The sequence below is a fragment of the Penaeus chinensis genome, chromosome 24 (genome assembly GCF_019202785.1).
Source record: "Penaeus chinensis breed Huanghai No. 1 chromosome 24, ASM1920278v2, whole genome shotgun sequence".
Classification (NCBI taxonomy): Eukaryota; Metazoa; Arthropoda; class Malacostraca; order Decapoda; family Penaeidae; genus Penaeus; species Penaeus chinensis.
Genome location: NC_061842.1, coordinates 11,244,418 through 11,261,917, shown reverse-complemented (window position 1 = coordinate 11,261,917; position 17,500 = coordinate 11,244,418). Strand labels below are relative to the sequence as shown.

General features: G+C 49.8%; 1 protein-coding gene across 2 annotated transcripts in view; it reads right to left on the bottom strand.

Annotated features, from left to right (window-relative positions):
• LOC125037765 (semaphorin-2A-like) overlaps positions 1–17,500 on the bottom strand; it is a 775,566-nt gene that overhangs the window by 24,898 nt on the left and 733,168 nt on the right. For both annotated transcript variants that reach the window (XM_047630969.1, XM_047630968.1), the window contains one exon: positions 11,672–11,759. In XM_047630969.1, the coding sequence (XP_047486925.1) occupies positions 11,672–11,759 (88 nt within the window). The remainder of the gene's footprint in view (positions 1–11,671; positions 11,760–17,500) is intronic.

Genomic DNA, 17,500 nt, shown 5'->3' with positions numbered 1-17,500 from the left:
ATGGAGTACGGAGACGGAGTAAGGAAGGATGGAGTTCAGATGGTATTAGTAGTAAGGGAAGGAGTTGGAGTTAGGGAGTAAGAGTAAGGGATGAGGGAGAAGTAAAAGAGATTCAGGTCTCCAACGATAAAGGAAATCCAGGAAATGACAGAGGACAAAGAGCAAATAAAGGAGGAGACCAGGAAGGGAAGAGGCGAGGAGGGCGGGGCCGACAGAAAAGGAAAGGAGAGGTGAGGGGGGGGGGGGGGGGGGCGAAGGTGAGTGCGCACATAAAGGTAGGACTAAATCCCTTAGTCTAGTTTCATCAAGTAAGTTCATTTTCTAATTAAGTTTCTTTTCACGAAGTTACGGAGTCAAATATACCACATGCACTTCGTCGCCCAACATGCTGCTTGGATGTGCACAGGTAACTGGAGCGCCAATTATGCAAAGCCAGCCTGCAAAAGTGGCCGATTAAGGCTGCCAACAATTTATGGCCGGATATCAGATAATCCCGCAGCAAAATCCCAGGCTGAGAATATTCTTCCCACACGCAGGCTTAAGAAGTCATGGTTTTGGAACTCTATTCATAACCAAGATAGAATATCACACACGTTTCTTCCGAGGGAATGGCCATTTTAACAGGCTCTCTTGTAATTATCACTTACTGCACTATTCATGCATACAGCATCGCCCTCGCCCAGCAGCAGAACCTTCATAATGCACACTACAACACGAGCTTCAACATCGCAACATTTGCAAGTTCCGTCTTGGACAAACTAGGCGTCAACAGTACGACACAAAGCGGTCGGTTTGTGAATATCCTCGAGACCCTCTTTTCATCTGCAGATTAAAGTTTATCACCGCTTCGTTTAGACATCTATGTACATTCGCCGCGTCTCAAAGGAAAGGTAAACGCCTGCCCTTAATATCTAAAGAGGAGGAAGGAGGGCGGGCGAGGAGGAAGGGGGCGAGCGGGGCACACAAGGGTAAACACGAGCAAGCGCCGAGAGACCGATGCCGCCCCGCCCGGGAAACCCTTTTCCTTCCTGCCTGCCCCCCCCCCCCCCTCCTTCCTTCCTTTACTTTACTTTACTTTAGTCGCACATGCACGTTGCCCTGCCCTCCCTTGTCCTTCCTTGAGTGCGCGATACCAACGCATCGTCCTCAGAGCCGCACTCGAGTGTCTGGGGAGAGGCAGCGGACGGTTCTCCTTCGGTCTTGGAAGGAACGCGAAAGGCCTAGCGCCTCACTGCAGTCACTTGGGAGGGGGAGGCGAAAGGGAGGAAGGGAGGAAGGGAGGATGCGGAAGCGCTCGGATACTGATGGTCATGGATGATTATTGTGCCATTAAAAGATACTTTCCTTTCGAAAGCCGAAGAATTCCGACAAGAAGACTCGTCTGGCCCGATATATAGGCCCATCCACACTAACATCGAGCCGTAAACGTAGACTCGTCTGTCCCCCGCACGCACGCACGCGCGCACGCTCAGGCAGGCGGAACCAGAGCCGCGGCAACCAGCAGGAGCAGGATAGATGGGCGTAACAGCATCAGCGGGAGGGACAGTGCCGCCACCACAACGACAACACTGACGTTCCTTGTAGCTGATGTACAGCCATTCATGTTAAAGAAAACAGCTAAGTGAACGTTGTTTGTTCATTGGCTAAAAGACGAGCAAGATTAATATCTAGAAGATGAGCAAATGGCAATCAGAGGTCTCCTCCCCAAGTTAGATAACTGCGTATTCAACCAGCAACTGTGCAGCGCTCCACGCTCGTAATGAGGCCTGGAAGCTATCAAGAGTGAAAGTCACGTCAGGAAGCCCCGGTAGCTGCCAGGTGACCTCCCCAGGGACGCTCTCCGCAACCCAACTTCCCCAGTTCTCCTGTATCTGTCCTCGCCAGCCGGTGGCTCGATCATCTGCACCCTAAGACTTTTCGCCTTCAACTAACAAAGTCTCATATCCGAGCACGCCAAGGCAAAAACAAGACGGCCTGGCGTTCACTGATGAAGATGCAATGGGCGGCCGGCACGAAGGGCAGGTAATGGGAGAGGCGACTCTTCTACGAGTCATTAATCTGACCAGGGGACAATAATGGCGCACAGGCCTATGAGCCTCGTCGTCCCAGGTAGAAACCGCCGGTTACGTCCTCTACTTAAACGCCACCAAATCAATATAATATTCAAAGCATCGAACGACGCCCAAGGATGAGTTACCTATGTTATGCGCGACGGCCGACACAAACACGCCATGATATATGTAGGCATATATAGACACAAGTCAAAAAGGGAATGCAGGAAGCACAGACAGAATTCGGTAACTAAGCGGCCAGGACGTGTGCCGCCTTTAGGCGTAGGATCACAGTTGCAAATAAAATAGTAGAGGCGGGGTATAATGGCGGAGGGAGAGGGAGAGGGAGAGGGAGAGGGAGAGGGAGAGGGAGAGGGAGAGGGAGAGGGAGAGGGAGAGGGAGAGGGAGAGGGAGAGGGAGAGGGAGAGGGAGAGGGAGAGGGAGAGGGAGAGGGAGAGGGAGAGGGAGAGGGAGAGGGAGAGGGAGAGGGAGAAGGAGAAGGAGAGGGAGAGGGAGAGGGAGAGGGAGAGGGAGAGGGAGAGGGAGAGGGAGAGGGAGAGGGAGGGAGAGTAGGAGAGAAAGGAAAGGAGGCAGAAAAACTGGTGGAGAGTAGGAGGGAAAGGAAGTACTGTCCAGGATGAAGGGTAAACAAAGAGGACTTTGCTCAATTGTGGAAACTATAGACGCAAGGTAGTGTCAAAGGAATGGAAAGACGTTTCTTCCACAACATATCACTTGTGGCCTCCTACCATGTTACTATAGAATGTATCAACACCGCGTAAATGTGCACCAGACGCCATGAACTGGCCTCAGCAGCGAGAGAAACGGGGGTGGAGGGGGGGGGGGGGTCCTCATTTGGTTGTGCGGCACGACTTTCGTTTGTATTCCCAATGCTTGACCGATCGGACATGTAATGGACCGAGACGATTTGACTAAAAACGGCTCGGTTCTGCACGACGGAATTGAAGTGCAGCCCATTTGGAGGTTTAAACTTTCTTTTCCTGGCCGTTCATGAGCACCACTCTGGTTTATGGCTGGCTGACTTCATGACCACTCACGCTTATATTTCTATAAGAAAGAATTGTACCTAATAACATTATCATGATTGCACGATTAGCAGTCTCACCGCGCAGTTGTTACTAAAGGTTCATGTATCCTATAACGTTTGCCTAATAGATAAAAAAAATACCACAAATGACGTGAACACGGTCCCCTAAGCCATCTTCATCAAAAACGAATTTCACAAACATCTTATTCTGGAAGAGACAGTGTTGTATCATTCTCATCTTGTGATACACAGACGAGCCAAGTGAAGCCTACGTCTAAATTACTGAATCAGCATTAACAACACTGCCTAAAACAAGTGCTATCTCATTCCAGACGAGCAATCTTGGTTAATAATGGCAAAGGCTCACAATAGTCCAAACAAAAATTAAAAAGAAGGAAGCAGTATCTCCATGGAAAGAAAATCGATTACATAAACACCAACAGTTAGTATACATAAAAACGAAGAGATCGTCTCCATCGGGTTCCGTATCGTGAAAGCGCCCCCCCCCCCCTTCGTTGACATCCCCCCGCACGCCCTCCCACCCACCCACGCTAACACCCATCTACATCTACTTCCATCCTTTATTTTCACCCTTCTCCCCTTACCTCCCCTTTCGCCATCGCAGTCTCGGGTTTTAGGGAAATCTGGTTGATAAACATTTATTCTCTCATCATACATAGTCGTCGCCTTGGGGGAGGGGAAGAGGAGGGAAGAGGGGGAAGAGGGGGAAGAGGGGGGAAGAGGGGGGAAGAGGGGGGAAGAGGGGGAAGGAGGGGGGAAGGGAAGGGGAAGGGAAGGGGAAGGGAAGGGGAAGGGGAAGGGAAGGGGGAGGAGGGAGGGAGGGAGAAAGGGAGAGAGGGAGAGAGGGAGAAAGGGAGGGAGAGAGAAAGAGAGAGAGAGAGAGAGAGAGAGAGAGAGAGAGAGAGAGAGAGAAGGGGGGGGGGGATCTGTTGATAAGGAAGAAATCTTACACGAGAGGGAAGGCAGGAGTAACAAATATCTCATGGGTGGAAGGAGACGTGGATAAATATTTAAAGAACAGAATGGCAAGAGGGAAGGCACATTCATGGATACGAGATGGAAGAAAGAGAAAGTTTGAAGAAAAGAGGTGAAGTTCAAGTAGGGGGAAATAAGAGAAGGAGAAAGCGCGATACGATAAGGGGGGCGGTGGGAGGGAGGGAGAGAGCGAGGGTTGGGCGAGACGGGGGAAGAGATACGAGGATAAAAGAGGGAGAAGGAGTGGGAGTGAGGGAAGTGAGTGAGGGGAGGGGGCGTTCGAGCAAGCGAGTGAAAGAGTAAAGAGTAAAGAGTAAGAGTAAAGAGTAAGAGTAAAGAGTAAGAGTAAAGAGTAAGAGTAAAGAGGGAAGAGGGAAGAGGGAAGAGGGAAGAGGGAAGAGGGAAGAGGAAGGAGGAAGGAGGGAAGAGGAAGGAGGAAGGAGGGAAGAGGAAGGAGGGAAGAGGGAAGAGGAAGAGGGAAGAGGAAGGAGGGGAAGAGGAAGAGGGAAGAGGAAGGAGGGAAGAGGAAAGAGGAAAGAGGGAAGAGGGAAGAGGGAAGAGGGAAGAGGGAAGAGGAAGGAGGGAAGGGGAAGGGGAAGGGGAAGGGGAAGAGGAAGGGGAAGGGGAAGGGGAAGGGGAAGAGGAAGGGGAAGGGGAAGGGGAAGGGGAAGAGGAAGAGGGTAGAGGAAGAGAAAGATAGAGGAAAGGGTGGCGGGGGGAGAGGGAGAGGGAACGCCTGCCTAGTGCCCAGTACACGGGCATTTAGTATGCATATGCTGTCGAAGAGACTGAGGTCTTGGTTGGGTGATTATGATGTATTCATCGGGGGCCGGAGACCCTGGGCGGCGCACCCATGATAACAGGTAGTCCTGCCTGCCCGCTCACCTGCATTCTCCGTGCCCACACTTGCCCTTCGCAATAACCGACATCGCCTTCACATCCTGCGCGAACACTTCCCCTATTCCCTCACGAACACCCTCTCCCCCTCTCCCTCTTCAATTCCTCTCCTACTGCGTCTAAATCATCACCTTTCCCATCCACTTCAGCCTCTTTCCCAACGCTCCCTTAATTCCTCCTCCTCATCCACACCTACCAGACTTCCTACCATACCTCAGCGCCCGCAGTGCCACCACAGAGGGCATCCGTATCTCCAGCGCCATCCCCGCTTCCTGGGGCACCACAGCACGTGTTGTGGCCGCAGCACGCCCCGCCCCACGCGGGTTAATGTCTAAGATGTAAAGCTTCATAAAATAAAGCAGACTTTCTTCTCCGGACGCCTGCTTGCGTCCTCGCCCCATTAATATTTACAGCCTTAAAGCTCACCCTCCCGCACGCGTACTCATCCGACTTTAAGCTCATCTTTACATCCTTTACATTTCCAAGTCTGTCAGTGCACGCAGTTATCGTCACGACCATCATTTAACCTCTCTGTTCGGGGCCAACCCTAACAGCACATCTGTGGTATTATCTGACGCTGTCCCTGGGTCAGGGTACCCCCTCACTTCCCTCCTCCCGCCCTCTCTGATCATCAATCTACGCAACACCAAGCTGCAAAGTCGTGAGATTCATACTATATGAACATCACCGATTCTGCATCAAGCTGCAGTTCTATTTATAACAGTATTTATTACCATAAATATATCATATGACGCAACTTCAGAGTCGTGTCGTACGCCGATGCATTCTTATACGAGATGTCTATCTACGACAGTCTCACGCTGAACACAAATCTGCGTTATCTCGTCGTGTCTGTAAAGTATGTTCATAAAGTATGCCACTGAAGTACCCTCGCCGTATATTTGGCGTGACCTTGTACACTAAGTCTTCTTGTGGCAGCCTTATGCTCGCTGTATATAGCTCGGATTTATTCTTAGGTTGTGGCTCAACTTCATATGGTATACATATATACATACATGTACACCAAGTAATAATAATTCACATACTTTATGTATGTTAATTAATAAGTAATAATAATTAACATACGTCTTCCATTATCCAAATGTTTGATGCACCTGATGCTTTGCAAATGTGCAATGCAATCTATTCTGCGGTAAAAATACTTCGTATAACCTAGCTTCAATACATGGTCTTCTGTTCCAATGACTATCCTTGCGTAATTACGCCCTCTCTTGCCTGTGTCCCAATTACGCCCTCTCTTGCCTGCGTCTTAATTACGCCCTCTCTTGCCTGTGTCGTATTTGCACCAGACAAAATACCCCTTTTGAAACATCCCAAGACAGCGCCACAGGGTGTCTGGGGCGAACCTCATGTCATCTGCATCCTCATATCCGGTTTCGCGCCCCTCACCGCTTCCGTGTCCAGCACACCTTTAAGCGCTGACTCTCTGCACACCTTGCATCTTTACCCTGACCCAAGACAGGCCTGCGCGTCACGGCGGCTGCGTCCGGTCGAGGGCACGGCACGGGGGCGGCAGACCGAGTGCGTTCGACGACCCTCCGGACAAACAGACACACAAAGGCGCTTCATTACGCAGAGAAGGTCATTTAAAAGGGGAGCCGTGAAAGGAATAAACAGATTCGAAAACATGACCTGCAGCGAAACGACGCGACGGGACCGCGAGCAGAATCCGTGGGGCCGCATTAATGACGTTAGGCGCAAATCTACCAGGCAATTTTATTTTTTTCTCGCCGTGTAAACTGTCCATTAGGAACCACATCTTTGCTATTCATTAGTTGCTTTTTCAACATTTAGGTTTATAAAGGAATGTGCTCGATGTGAAAACTCTTACCATTTTTCGCTTCTCCGCAAGACTAACCAAACCGAAAGGAGAAAGGGCCGGGGCCTGTAGAAAAGATGTACAGTTTCATCAGAACAATGCAAAAGAGCCATGAGGGTCTGGCCGGCGGAATTGTTTAAGCGGAAACTGGTCAGGTTTTTACAAATTCCGAGTCAGTCAGGCATGAGAGCCTCGGCATGGGGAATACAAAGGTCCGTCTGCCTGGCGTGCGAGCTTCTAATACCCGGACCTTTCCCAACCAAGATTCCGTGATCACTTACAACGATCTCCAAGGGGCTTTAGAGCCCTTCAAATATTTCTCTTTCGCTCGCACTCGGTCCGAGGCGACAGGGACGATGGCGCGTGAAGGAAGCAATCATTCTGAACTCACGAAATTTCGAAACAAAACTTGCGTGACCCAACAGCGGCGACGGAGGAGGCGAGCAGCAAGCATTCGACTGACGGAGCTTCCCTGGTCGTCCCACAGGTGAACAAAACCGCCAATCGCTTACCAATATCAAGCGACAAGAGAGGCCATAATGTTGCTTGCATATCGATCTTCCGATTAGAGACGCTCTATCCCCAGTTGCTCTTTACTAATGTCCCCGTGAGCGGACGTTACGAAACCTGCAATTTTCCACGTCGTGCAAGACTTTCCCTTCTTTCCTCTTTTTTATTCCTCGAACTTTTCAATCTCTTCACTGCTTCTCCATCTCTTTCCCTCCCTCCCATCTTTCAATCTCTTCACTAAATCTCCTTCTCTCCTTGCCTAATTCATTAATTCCCTCCCTCCCTCCCTCCCTCTTTCCTTCCCCCTCCCCCCCTTCCTTTCTCCCTTCCCTCCCCCCCTTCCTTCCTCCCTCCCTCCCTTCCTTCCTTCCTTTCTTTCTTTCTTTCTTTCTTTCTTTCTTTCTTTCTTTCTTTCTTTCTTTCTTTCTTTCTTTCTTTCTTTCTTTCTTTCTTTCTTTCTTTCTTTCTTTCTTTCTTTCTTTCTTTCTTTCTTTCTTTCTTTCTTTCTTTCTTTCTTTCTTTCTTTCTTTCTTTCTTTCTTTCTTTCTTCCTTTCTTCCTTTCTTCCTTTCTTCCTTTCTTCCTTTCTTCCTTCCTTTCTTCCTTTCTTCCTTCCATCCCTTCCCCTGTTCCTCCTCCTTTCTTCACTCCCTTTCTTCTTTCCTTCTTTCCCTTTTCCCTTCCTTCTTCCCCAACCTAAAAATCCCAGTTTTCTCCCACCTCTTGTTCTCTCCGCCTCCCTCTTTCCCCCCCACCCACCCACCCTTCCCTCTCCCCTCCTCCCCCTCCGCACCCCACCCCACATCCCAGGTAAAGAGTCTTAAGCTACTTGGGGATGGCATTGACAGGTAATCGCGCTGCTGTCCCTCTTCCTGTCTATCATCTGTCCACACCTTCTTTCGCCTGCCCGGACACCTGGCGGCGAGAGCTCGGGTAAGCTGCGGTCGAGCGGGTTCAAATCAGGAGGATTCGAATCCCCGGGGGGCTATGGACGTGATGGAAGGGCGCCAGGCTACGCATATGCCTAGTGGGGGGTTATGTATGCAGGGAGGGTAAAGAAGCTGGGGGTAGGGCTAGGGAGTTTGCGCGAGAGGAGGAGGAGGAGGAGGAGGAGGAGGAGGAGGAGGAGAAGGAGGAGGAGGAAGAGGAAGAGGAGGAGGGGGATGAGGAGGAGGAGTAGGAGGAGGAGGAGGAGGAGGGGGATGAGGATGAGGAGGAGGGGGATGAGGATGAGGAGGAGGGGGATGAGGATGAGGAGGAGGGGGATGAGGATGAGGAGGATGAGGATGAGGAGGATGAGGATGAGGAGGATGAGGAGGATGAGGAGGAGGGGGATGAGGAGGAGGAGGAGGAGGAGGGGGATGAGGATGAGGAGGAGGGGGATGAGGAGGATGAGGAGGAGGAGGGGGATGAGGATGAGGAGGATGAGGAGGAGGAGGGGGATGAGGATGAGGAGGAGGAGGGGGATGAGGATGAGGATGAGGATGAGGAGGAGGAGGGGGATGAGGATGAGGAGGAGGAGGAGGGGGATGAGGATGAGGATGAGGAGGAGGGGGAGGAGGAGGAGGAGGAGGAGGGGGATGAGGAGGAGGAGGAGGAGGAGGAGGGGGATGAGGAGGAGGAGGAGGAGGGGGATGAGGAGGAGGAGGAGGAGGAGGAGGAGGAGGAGGGGGATGAGGAGGAGGAGGATGAGGGGGGGATGAGGAGGAGGAGGAGGAGGGGGGGATGAGGAGGAGGAGGAGGGGGATGAGGAGGAGGAGGAGGAGGGGGATGAGGAGGAGGAGGAGGAGGATGAGGAGCAAGAGGATGATGGAGAAAAAGAGAAGGATGAGGATGAGGAGTAAGAGGATGATGGAGAAAAAGAGAAGGATGGGGATGAGGAGGAAGAGGAGGATGGGGAAGAGGAAGAGGAGGAAGGGGATGAGGAAGAGAATGGGGATGAGGAAGAGGAGGATGGGGATGAGGAAGAGAAGGATGGGGATGAGGAAGAGGAGGAAGGGGATGAGGAAGAGGAGGATGAGGATGAGGAAGAGAAGGATGGGGATGAGGAAGAGGAAGAGGAGGAAGGGGATGAGGAAGAGAATGGGGATGAGGAAGAGGAGGATGGGGATGAGGAAGAGGAGGATGGGGATGAGGAAGAGAAGGATGGGGATGAGGCAGAGAAGGATGGGGATGAGGCAGAGAAGGATGGGGATGAGGCAGAGAAGGATGGGGATGAGGCAGAGAAGGATGGGGATGAGGAAGAGAAGGATGGGGATGAGGAAGAGGAAGAGGAGGAAGGGGATGAGGAAGAGAATGGGGATGAGGAAGAGGAGGATGGGGATGAGGAAGAGGAGGATGGGGATGAGGAAGAGAATGGGGATGAGGAAGAGGAGGATGGGGATGAGGAAGAGGAGGATGGGGATGAGGAAGAGAAGGATGGGGATGAGGAAGAGAAGGATGGGGATGAGGAAGAGAAGGATGGGGATGAGGCAGAGAAGGATGGGGATGAGGCAGAGAAGGATGGGGATGAGGAAGAGAAGGATGGGGATGAGGAAGAGGAAGAGGAGGAAGGGGATGAGGAAGAGAATGGGGATGAGGAAGAGGAGGATGGGGATGAGGAAGAGGAGGATGGGGATGAGGAAGAGGAAGAGGAGGAAGGGGATGAGGAAGAGGAGGAAGAGGAAGGGGATGAGGAAGAGGAGGAAGGGGATGAGGAAGAGAAGGATGGGGATGAGGCAGAGAAGGATGGGGATGAGGAAGAGGAAGAGGAGGAAGGGGATGAGGAAGAGAATGGGGATGAGGAAGAGGAGGATGGGGATGAGGAAGAGGAGGAAGGGGATGAGGAAGAGAATGGGGATGAGGAAGAGGAGGATGGGGATGAGGAAGAGAAGGATGGGGATGAGGAAGAGAAGGATGGGGATGAGGCAGAGAAGGATGGGGATGAGGAAGAGAAGGATGGGGATGAGGAAGAGGAAGAGGAGGAAGGGGATGAGGAAGAGAATGGGGATGAGGAAGAGGAGGATGGGGATGAGGAAGAGAAGGATGGGGATGAGGAAGAGGAAGAGGAGGAAGGGGATGAGGAAGAGAATGGGGATGAGGAAGAGGAGGATGGGGATGAGGAAGAGAAGGATGGGGATGAGGAAGAGGAAGAGGGGATGAGGAAGAGGAGGATGGGGATGAGGAAGAGGAGGAAGGGGATGAGGAAGAGGAGGATGGGGATGAGGAAGAGGAGGATGGGGATGAGGAAGGAGGATGGGGATGAAGAAGAGGAGGAAGGGGATGAGGAAGAGGATGGGGATGAGGAAGAGGAGGAAGGGGATGAGGAAGAGGAGGATGGGGATGAAGAAGAGGAGGAAGGGGATGAGGAAGAGGAGGATGGGGATGAGGAAGAGGAGGATGGGGATGAGGAAGGAGGATGGGGATGAAGAAGAGGAGGAAGGGGATGAGGAAGAGGATGGGGATGAGGAAGAGGAGGATGGGGATGAGGAAGAGGAGGATGGGGATGAGGAAGGAGGATGGGGATGAAGAAGAGGAGGAAGGGGATGAGGAAGAGGATGGGGATGAGGAAGAGGAGGAAGGGGATGAGGAAGAGGAGGATGGGGATGAGGAAGAGGAGGAAGGGGATGAGGAAGAGGAGGATGGGATGAGGAAGAGGATGGGGATGAGGAAGAGGAGGAAGGGGATGAGGAAGAGGATGGGGATGAGGAAGAGGAGGAAGGGGATGAGGAAGAGGAGGATGGGGATGAGGAAGAGGAGGAAGGGGATGAGGAAGAGGAGGATGGGGAGGAGGAAGAGGAGGATGGGGAGGAGGAGGAAGATGGGGATGAGGAAGAGGAGGAAGAGACGGAAGTGGAAGAGAGGGGGGAGAACAGGAAAGAAAGAAAAAGGAGGGGGAGGGGGGAGAACAGGAAAGGAAGGAAAAGGAGGGGGAGGAAGAAGAGAAGTAAGAACAGGAAAATGAGGGGAGGAGGAACAGCAAGAAAGAGGAAAAGAATGAGGAGAAGAAGAAGGAACAGGAGGAGGATGAAGATGTGGGAAGGACGGCGACGGCGACGAGCAGCAACTTGCCGAAGATTGCAAAAGGGTGAAAGCACAGAAACAAATAGGTCTAATCAAGAGAGAGTGGTACTATTTGCAAAGGATCCGTCTAAACAAAAGACGCATGAAGAAACAGTACGCTTAAAAACGGACAGACAGACACTGACAAGAAAATGATAAAACGAAAATGGTAAAGGGTGAAAACAAGAAGAAAATAAATCTGTCAGGAAAAAAGTCCTCGAATCGAGAAACACGCATGACTGCAGAGAGAAGTAAATCTACCGTACACAGCCCACATAAAATACTTACATGGCGCCCACATAGAGCATATCCCTGGCCTCGTCCATGTGGAAAGTCCGGTAGTACAGACGGCCGCACGTGAACTCCCGCACATGATCTGCAAACAAAGAAAAATATATAGATACATACACACAGTACGCGCATCTGTCATGTTCCCACGCATGCAAAAAGGAGAAAGGAAACCCAGAGCAGAATATTCAGTTTTCTTCCCAATTCCAATACACTTCATAGTGGTTTTAATCACCATTCCGCATTCTACCTTAAACTATAAGAAAACACATGTCTAAGCCCCGATGCTGATTGGTGAATGGCACAAGCAGTTCAGCCAATCAGCAGCTTCAGGAACTAATCAGAAATTAGTACTCCGAAAGACAAACACGACTTCAGTTCTCTATGGGATCTCGGGAACGAATGACAACTCTTTTCCTGGCGACTTTCCACCAGGCTTTCCCATCACAGTCGAACGCCAGATAGAGCTCTGCGGTGGAAAGTGTTGGAGACCCGACAGAAAATACGAACCGACAGGTTGAATGCATCTGTTAATTTGTTTCGCAAAGTTTAGGAAAAGGTCTTTTTTACCACATACGTATTATATATAAATCATATTTCACATTACCATATATGAGCGAGTGAAAGAATGAATTAATAAATAAATAGGTAAATATATAAACGAACATACAAGTAAAATAACCAAATTTATAAGCAAGGCATAAATAAATATATTCCTCCGTCAGCAGTAAAACTAGACCCTTCCTTGCGAGACGTTGAAACTTAATTTTCCAACTTTTCCATTTCTTGAGCGTCAAGTGTCTTTACTTGATACAACAACCTTCTTCGCCCGGCAATTCCTCACCCAATTCCTGGCCTCCCCCCGCCCCCCCTTTCCCTCCGGCGCTGGCCAGGAAGGCGAGGTTTCTTCCCACTGCCACTCTTTGGTGGTTAGAGTATTGGCAGCCTGGCTGTTAAGTCACGGAAGCGGGACTAAGGAGGAGTGTACCCTGGCTGAGAGGGTTCCATTAGCGCCTAACTGGGCGCGTACAGTACAGTGCATGGACAATGGAATTCAGGAATGTGCAAATGCAACCTGCCTGGTTGCCAACAAAAACTCTTAAACCCAAGGGATGCATATACCTTGCCCTGACCTTTAACGGGTATGCTCCAATGATATTATAGTTTTATTAAGCATATATTATAATCAAAATCTGAAGCCAAATAATGACAAACAGCACATAATGTCCCGGCTTGATAATTACTGTTACGTGCGAGGTTACCCCATTTTCTGCAATCTACGCACAAACTACCCTCAAAAATGACCGACATGGGGTACAAACTGCACCATCTGCAGAGTTCGTAGTAGACCGAACCTGTTGCCTCTGGGCCGGAGCATCTGACATTCCTTCAACACCTCTCCGTGTCCAAAACATTTGCCAGATTTTGCTTTCAACAAAGCATCCACCGGAATAGGGCGGCGCTGGAGTGGGACGCGTAGACAGGCCGCAGTCTCCCTTCTCCCGATATACAGATTTGAAATGCTGTTTCGAGAAAGGTGAAGGTCCGTGGCGTGTAGGACCTAAATCGGAGTGAAGGCAGCGACGGCTATATCGAAAGGTTATCTTCCCCATTACGCTACACAGCATAGACTTCCCTTGCGCGCACTTCAACCTGACGGCGCCCCCCGACGAAGATCCCAATGCCTCGACGGCTCCGGGGATGCTGAAGCTCCTCTCTCTTTGCTTACCCTCTCTCTTGCCGTGTCGCGATTCCGCTGATCCATACCAACGGATTTACCACGATGTTGAAGGTCCTTTACAATCCTCAAATCCAAAGCTATACCTCCAAGACGGTGGTCTGGCAGCTGTCTAATCTACCAAAATAAGTACGTCAACCAAGGCTGCCAACCAAGACAACTGTTAGGCATTTGGCGGGGGTTGGGGGTTAAATATAGTAGTTAAATATAGTTTTCAAGAGAAATTCCTGTAAAAATATAAGGTTGCTGACCGCGTGTAAAGGTGTGCTTGCCTTGCCCTCTACATGATTCAAACTATCATTCATACCCGCACTCTCGCTCACAATCATACTGAGACGCACACAACGCAGACACGCATCCGTAAGCATACATAAATATTTGAAACAGTCAGAAACGTACACTGTACACTTATTCAGACTACATTCATTATATAACTTTACATGCAATAACTGCACACAAATTCGTCAAAAACATGTTTTTATTTAAATAACCGAGATATTTCCGAGTTCAATAGGAACAAATCTACTTACCACGCCATATCAATAGAATGTTTCACGTGCAAAATGTTTAAAACTACAACCACAACATTTCATATTTGGCGTAATCCTTCACTTTTGATAAGCCATACAAAGCCATTCCGCCTATCACTTTCCCCAACCGGGAGTCACTGCGGCAAATCGACTCTGACAGATACGCTGTAGTTTACATTTTCGGCGCAGCAAAAATTCGACAACCGTTCTAATGTAATCAATTTCGGATTCATGAAGGCGGAGTAATACAGTCGTTGAAGCGGTTTTTTACTAACAAGATTTTTCTTTTCTTCAGACACCGTTTCTATTTTCTTTATACAACAAGAGGAAAGGCGTGACCTGTGTCACTACAAGTCCACGTAGTCTATCTATAAATTGTGTTCTTAAAAGCGAAATTGGAGCCGCTCACCGTAGATCGAGTTCAAATCTGAATACGGAACGATTTCTACGAACTCGTATCCCACGCTTAGGTATTTCACTATAATCACAATGTTATCAGATTAATATTTCTAGAGAAATATAAAAACAGAGAAATACATGACCAACCCGCACGCTCAAATTAATAATTCAAACACATGGATTACCAAGCAACTCCAACGAAGGGGGAAAAACATTGATGGGATTTTCATATATTCATTCAAAGGCACATATCCTCCAGTACAAGAAAGACAGGCATGCAGGGAAATAAATCATAAGAAAATATAGGAAAGAAATGAAAGAAGGTAAGGCAGGAGAGAAGGGAAAGAAGAGAGTAAATAAAGCAAAGACGATAGAAGTGAAAAAAAAGAGATCAGCTGACCACGAGGCACATGCATTGCTGAACACGACATTGCAAGAACACGTTAACGCGAGGGCCGGACACATCCTTCGCTGCAGACACGCCACGGCCCCGCGGTCCCGCCTCCCTCCCTGGCGAGCCGAGAGTGAGACGGATACCGTATTAGCGTGTCCCGAAGTTATTCCCTCGACTAATTCATCTTAATCACCTTGACTTTTAGTTGCAGTGTACTTAGCCAACACGATTGTGTGTTTTGCAGAGCGAACAAGCCAATTAGGATCATTAAGAGCTCTAGACATGAACTCGGGCAATTAACTTTACTAACAAGCCATATGCAAATTCCAGGAAGAACATTAACAATGTACTAGCACTATTTTGTATCTGTTCACAACAAGGCACACGCGAACACTGTTAACCGTACAGTCTGCAGGTAAAGAGCAGCTGGGGGCAAGAGGGCAAGAGAGGGCAAGAGGGCAAGAGAGGGTACAAAGAGGGGGCCGAAGGACGGTAACACAAGAAGCAAATGAGGGCAAAAGGGGGAGGAAGGGGCTGCGAGGAAGGGTATAATGGCTGAGTGGAAGGAGGCGGCCTCGCGGATCAGGTTTCCTCTGCCCTGTTAATTAATTCATCAGGTACACATACTCGAGACCAACCTGCTATCACAGCCCACCATCTCCCTCCCGCTGCCATCATCACATACAATGCCCGCACGCATAAAAACATGTATCACATCCCTATATATGAAATATGTAACGTTTTAATGCTATTATCAGGACGTAACTGGAAAAAAAAAGACCATTCTGACGCAACTAGGATATCCTTCACGTGACTGTCCATAGAACTATGAGACTCCCCTTAATATCCCTTTTAATAATCTTTGCTTGATCGACCGACTTTTACATGATGGGCTGACAAAGGAAAGAGAGAAAGTCAACGCGGCAATTATCTATCATTAAATATATACAAAAACAAATCTCGTTTCGGAACAATCACTGATCTTCTCAGGCTGCTTGAGAACAAAACTTGGCAGGGTTGCAGGAGCCGTGAAGGGTGTAGTAGGGTGACCTCACTAAATCTCAGTAGGCTGGAGGAGGAGAAGGCTGCGTTACACTTCTCCCTCGCCCCCCCACCTCCCCCTTAATCCTGTCTCCTTGCTTGATACAACTGCGACTCCTTCCGGCTTACTATTTGCATCTCTATTGAGCAAGATCCCCGTCTTAATCATGGTGGACAATGGCTGGCGTGTCCCCCCGACCCCTTCCGCGCCGCCCAGAAAATCAGGGCGTGAAATTATCGACGGATTACGGCCCAGCCAATCTCCAGAAATTTATCCAAATGTGTATTAGAGCATCATTACCTCCGCCAATACCCGAGCTGGATATAACACTCTCCTGATACTTAACGAGAAAACGCACACGGGCGTGAAATAGCCGAGGATAATCCGAGGGAGAAGCAACAACGCCAGGATTTCAATTTTAGACTAAAGGCTTTGAAGGATGTGCGCGCCCAGACAGACGTGTGTCGCCCGTCTCTGGGGCATGCTTCCATATCCACAGCCACGCATACATCCACATGCATATACATACATCCACATGTGCCTATACCTGCTACCTGCCCCTGCCCTTGTCCTCTCTGCGCGCCCACACTGCACCAGCCCGCCCACATGCACTGCCCTGTTTACCCGGGGCATATACAACGATTCCCATGAAAGAGGCTCCGCGTCAACAGTGTGATAAACTTGTTCCCGACTTATCCTTGGGAACAGAACGTTTGGGCACCATCAGTGTAACAGAAGCACACATACAGCATCCGAGAAAAAAATGGGAGTCTGGTTGAATAGTCGTGTTGATGCCTGTGCCATGCCCCATGAACAACACTACTGTAGTTTATCAAAAGCTATTCTATCCACTGCCAACTTCTCTGGTTCGAGTATATACAACTTTTGGTGTATATACGGAGCATCAGACCGAGCAGGAGACCGTTCAGCTGCAGTCCGATAATTAACAACACAAAAATACAAAAGGCATCTATATCCGTAGCGCGCAGGCTTTATGCTACCAATTTAGACGTACCTGTTTATAAGCGGGCATACCTAAAAATACAACGAAGTATATCAATAAGTCAATCTATCTAAATATATTGCTTCACCCTCCCCTTTCACCCTTTCCATTTTGCTACACAGCCGGCACTTCGGCTTTTGTTTGGTTTGAGTGTTTTGCTAATTCGCTTTCAGCGATACCTATATATAAAACTCCCCTCCCCTCTGTGTCTGTCTGTGTGTCTGTCTGTGTGTCTGTCTGTGTGTCTGTCTGTGTGTCTGCCTGTGTGTCTGCCTGTGTGTCTGCCTGTGTGTCTGCCTGTGTGTCTGCCTGTGTGTCTGCCTGTGTGTCTGCCTGTGTGTCTGCCTGTGTGTCTGCCTGTGTGTCTGCCTGTGTGTCTGCCTGTGTGTCTGCCTGTGTGTCTGCCTGTGTGTCTGCCTGTGTGTCTGCCTGTGTGTCTGCCTGTGTGTCTGCCTGTGTGTCTGCCTGTGTGTCTGCCTGTGTGTCTGCCTGTGTGTCTGCCTGTGTGTCTGCCTGTGTGTCTGCCTGTGTGTCTGCCTGTGTGTCTGCCTGTGTGTCTGCCTGTGTGTCTGCCTGTGTGTCTGCCTGTGTGTCTGCCTGTGTGTCTGCCTGTGTGTCTGCCTGTGTGTCTGCCTGTGTGTCTGCCTGTGTGTCTGCCTGTGTGTCTGCCTGTGTGTCTGCCTGTGTGTCTGCCTGTGTGTCTGCCTGTGTGTTGCCTGTGTG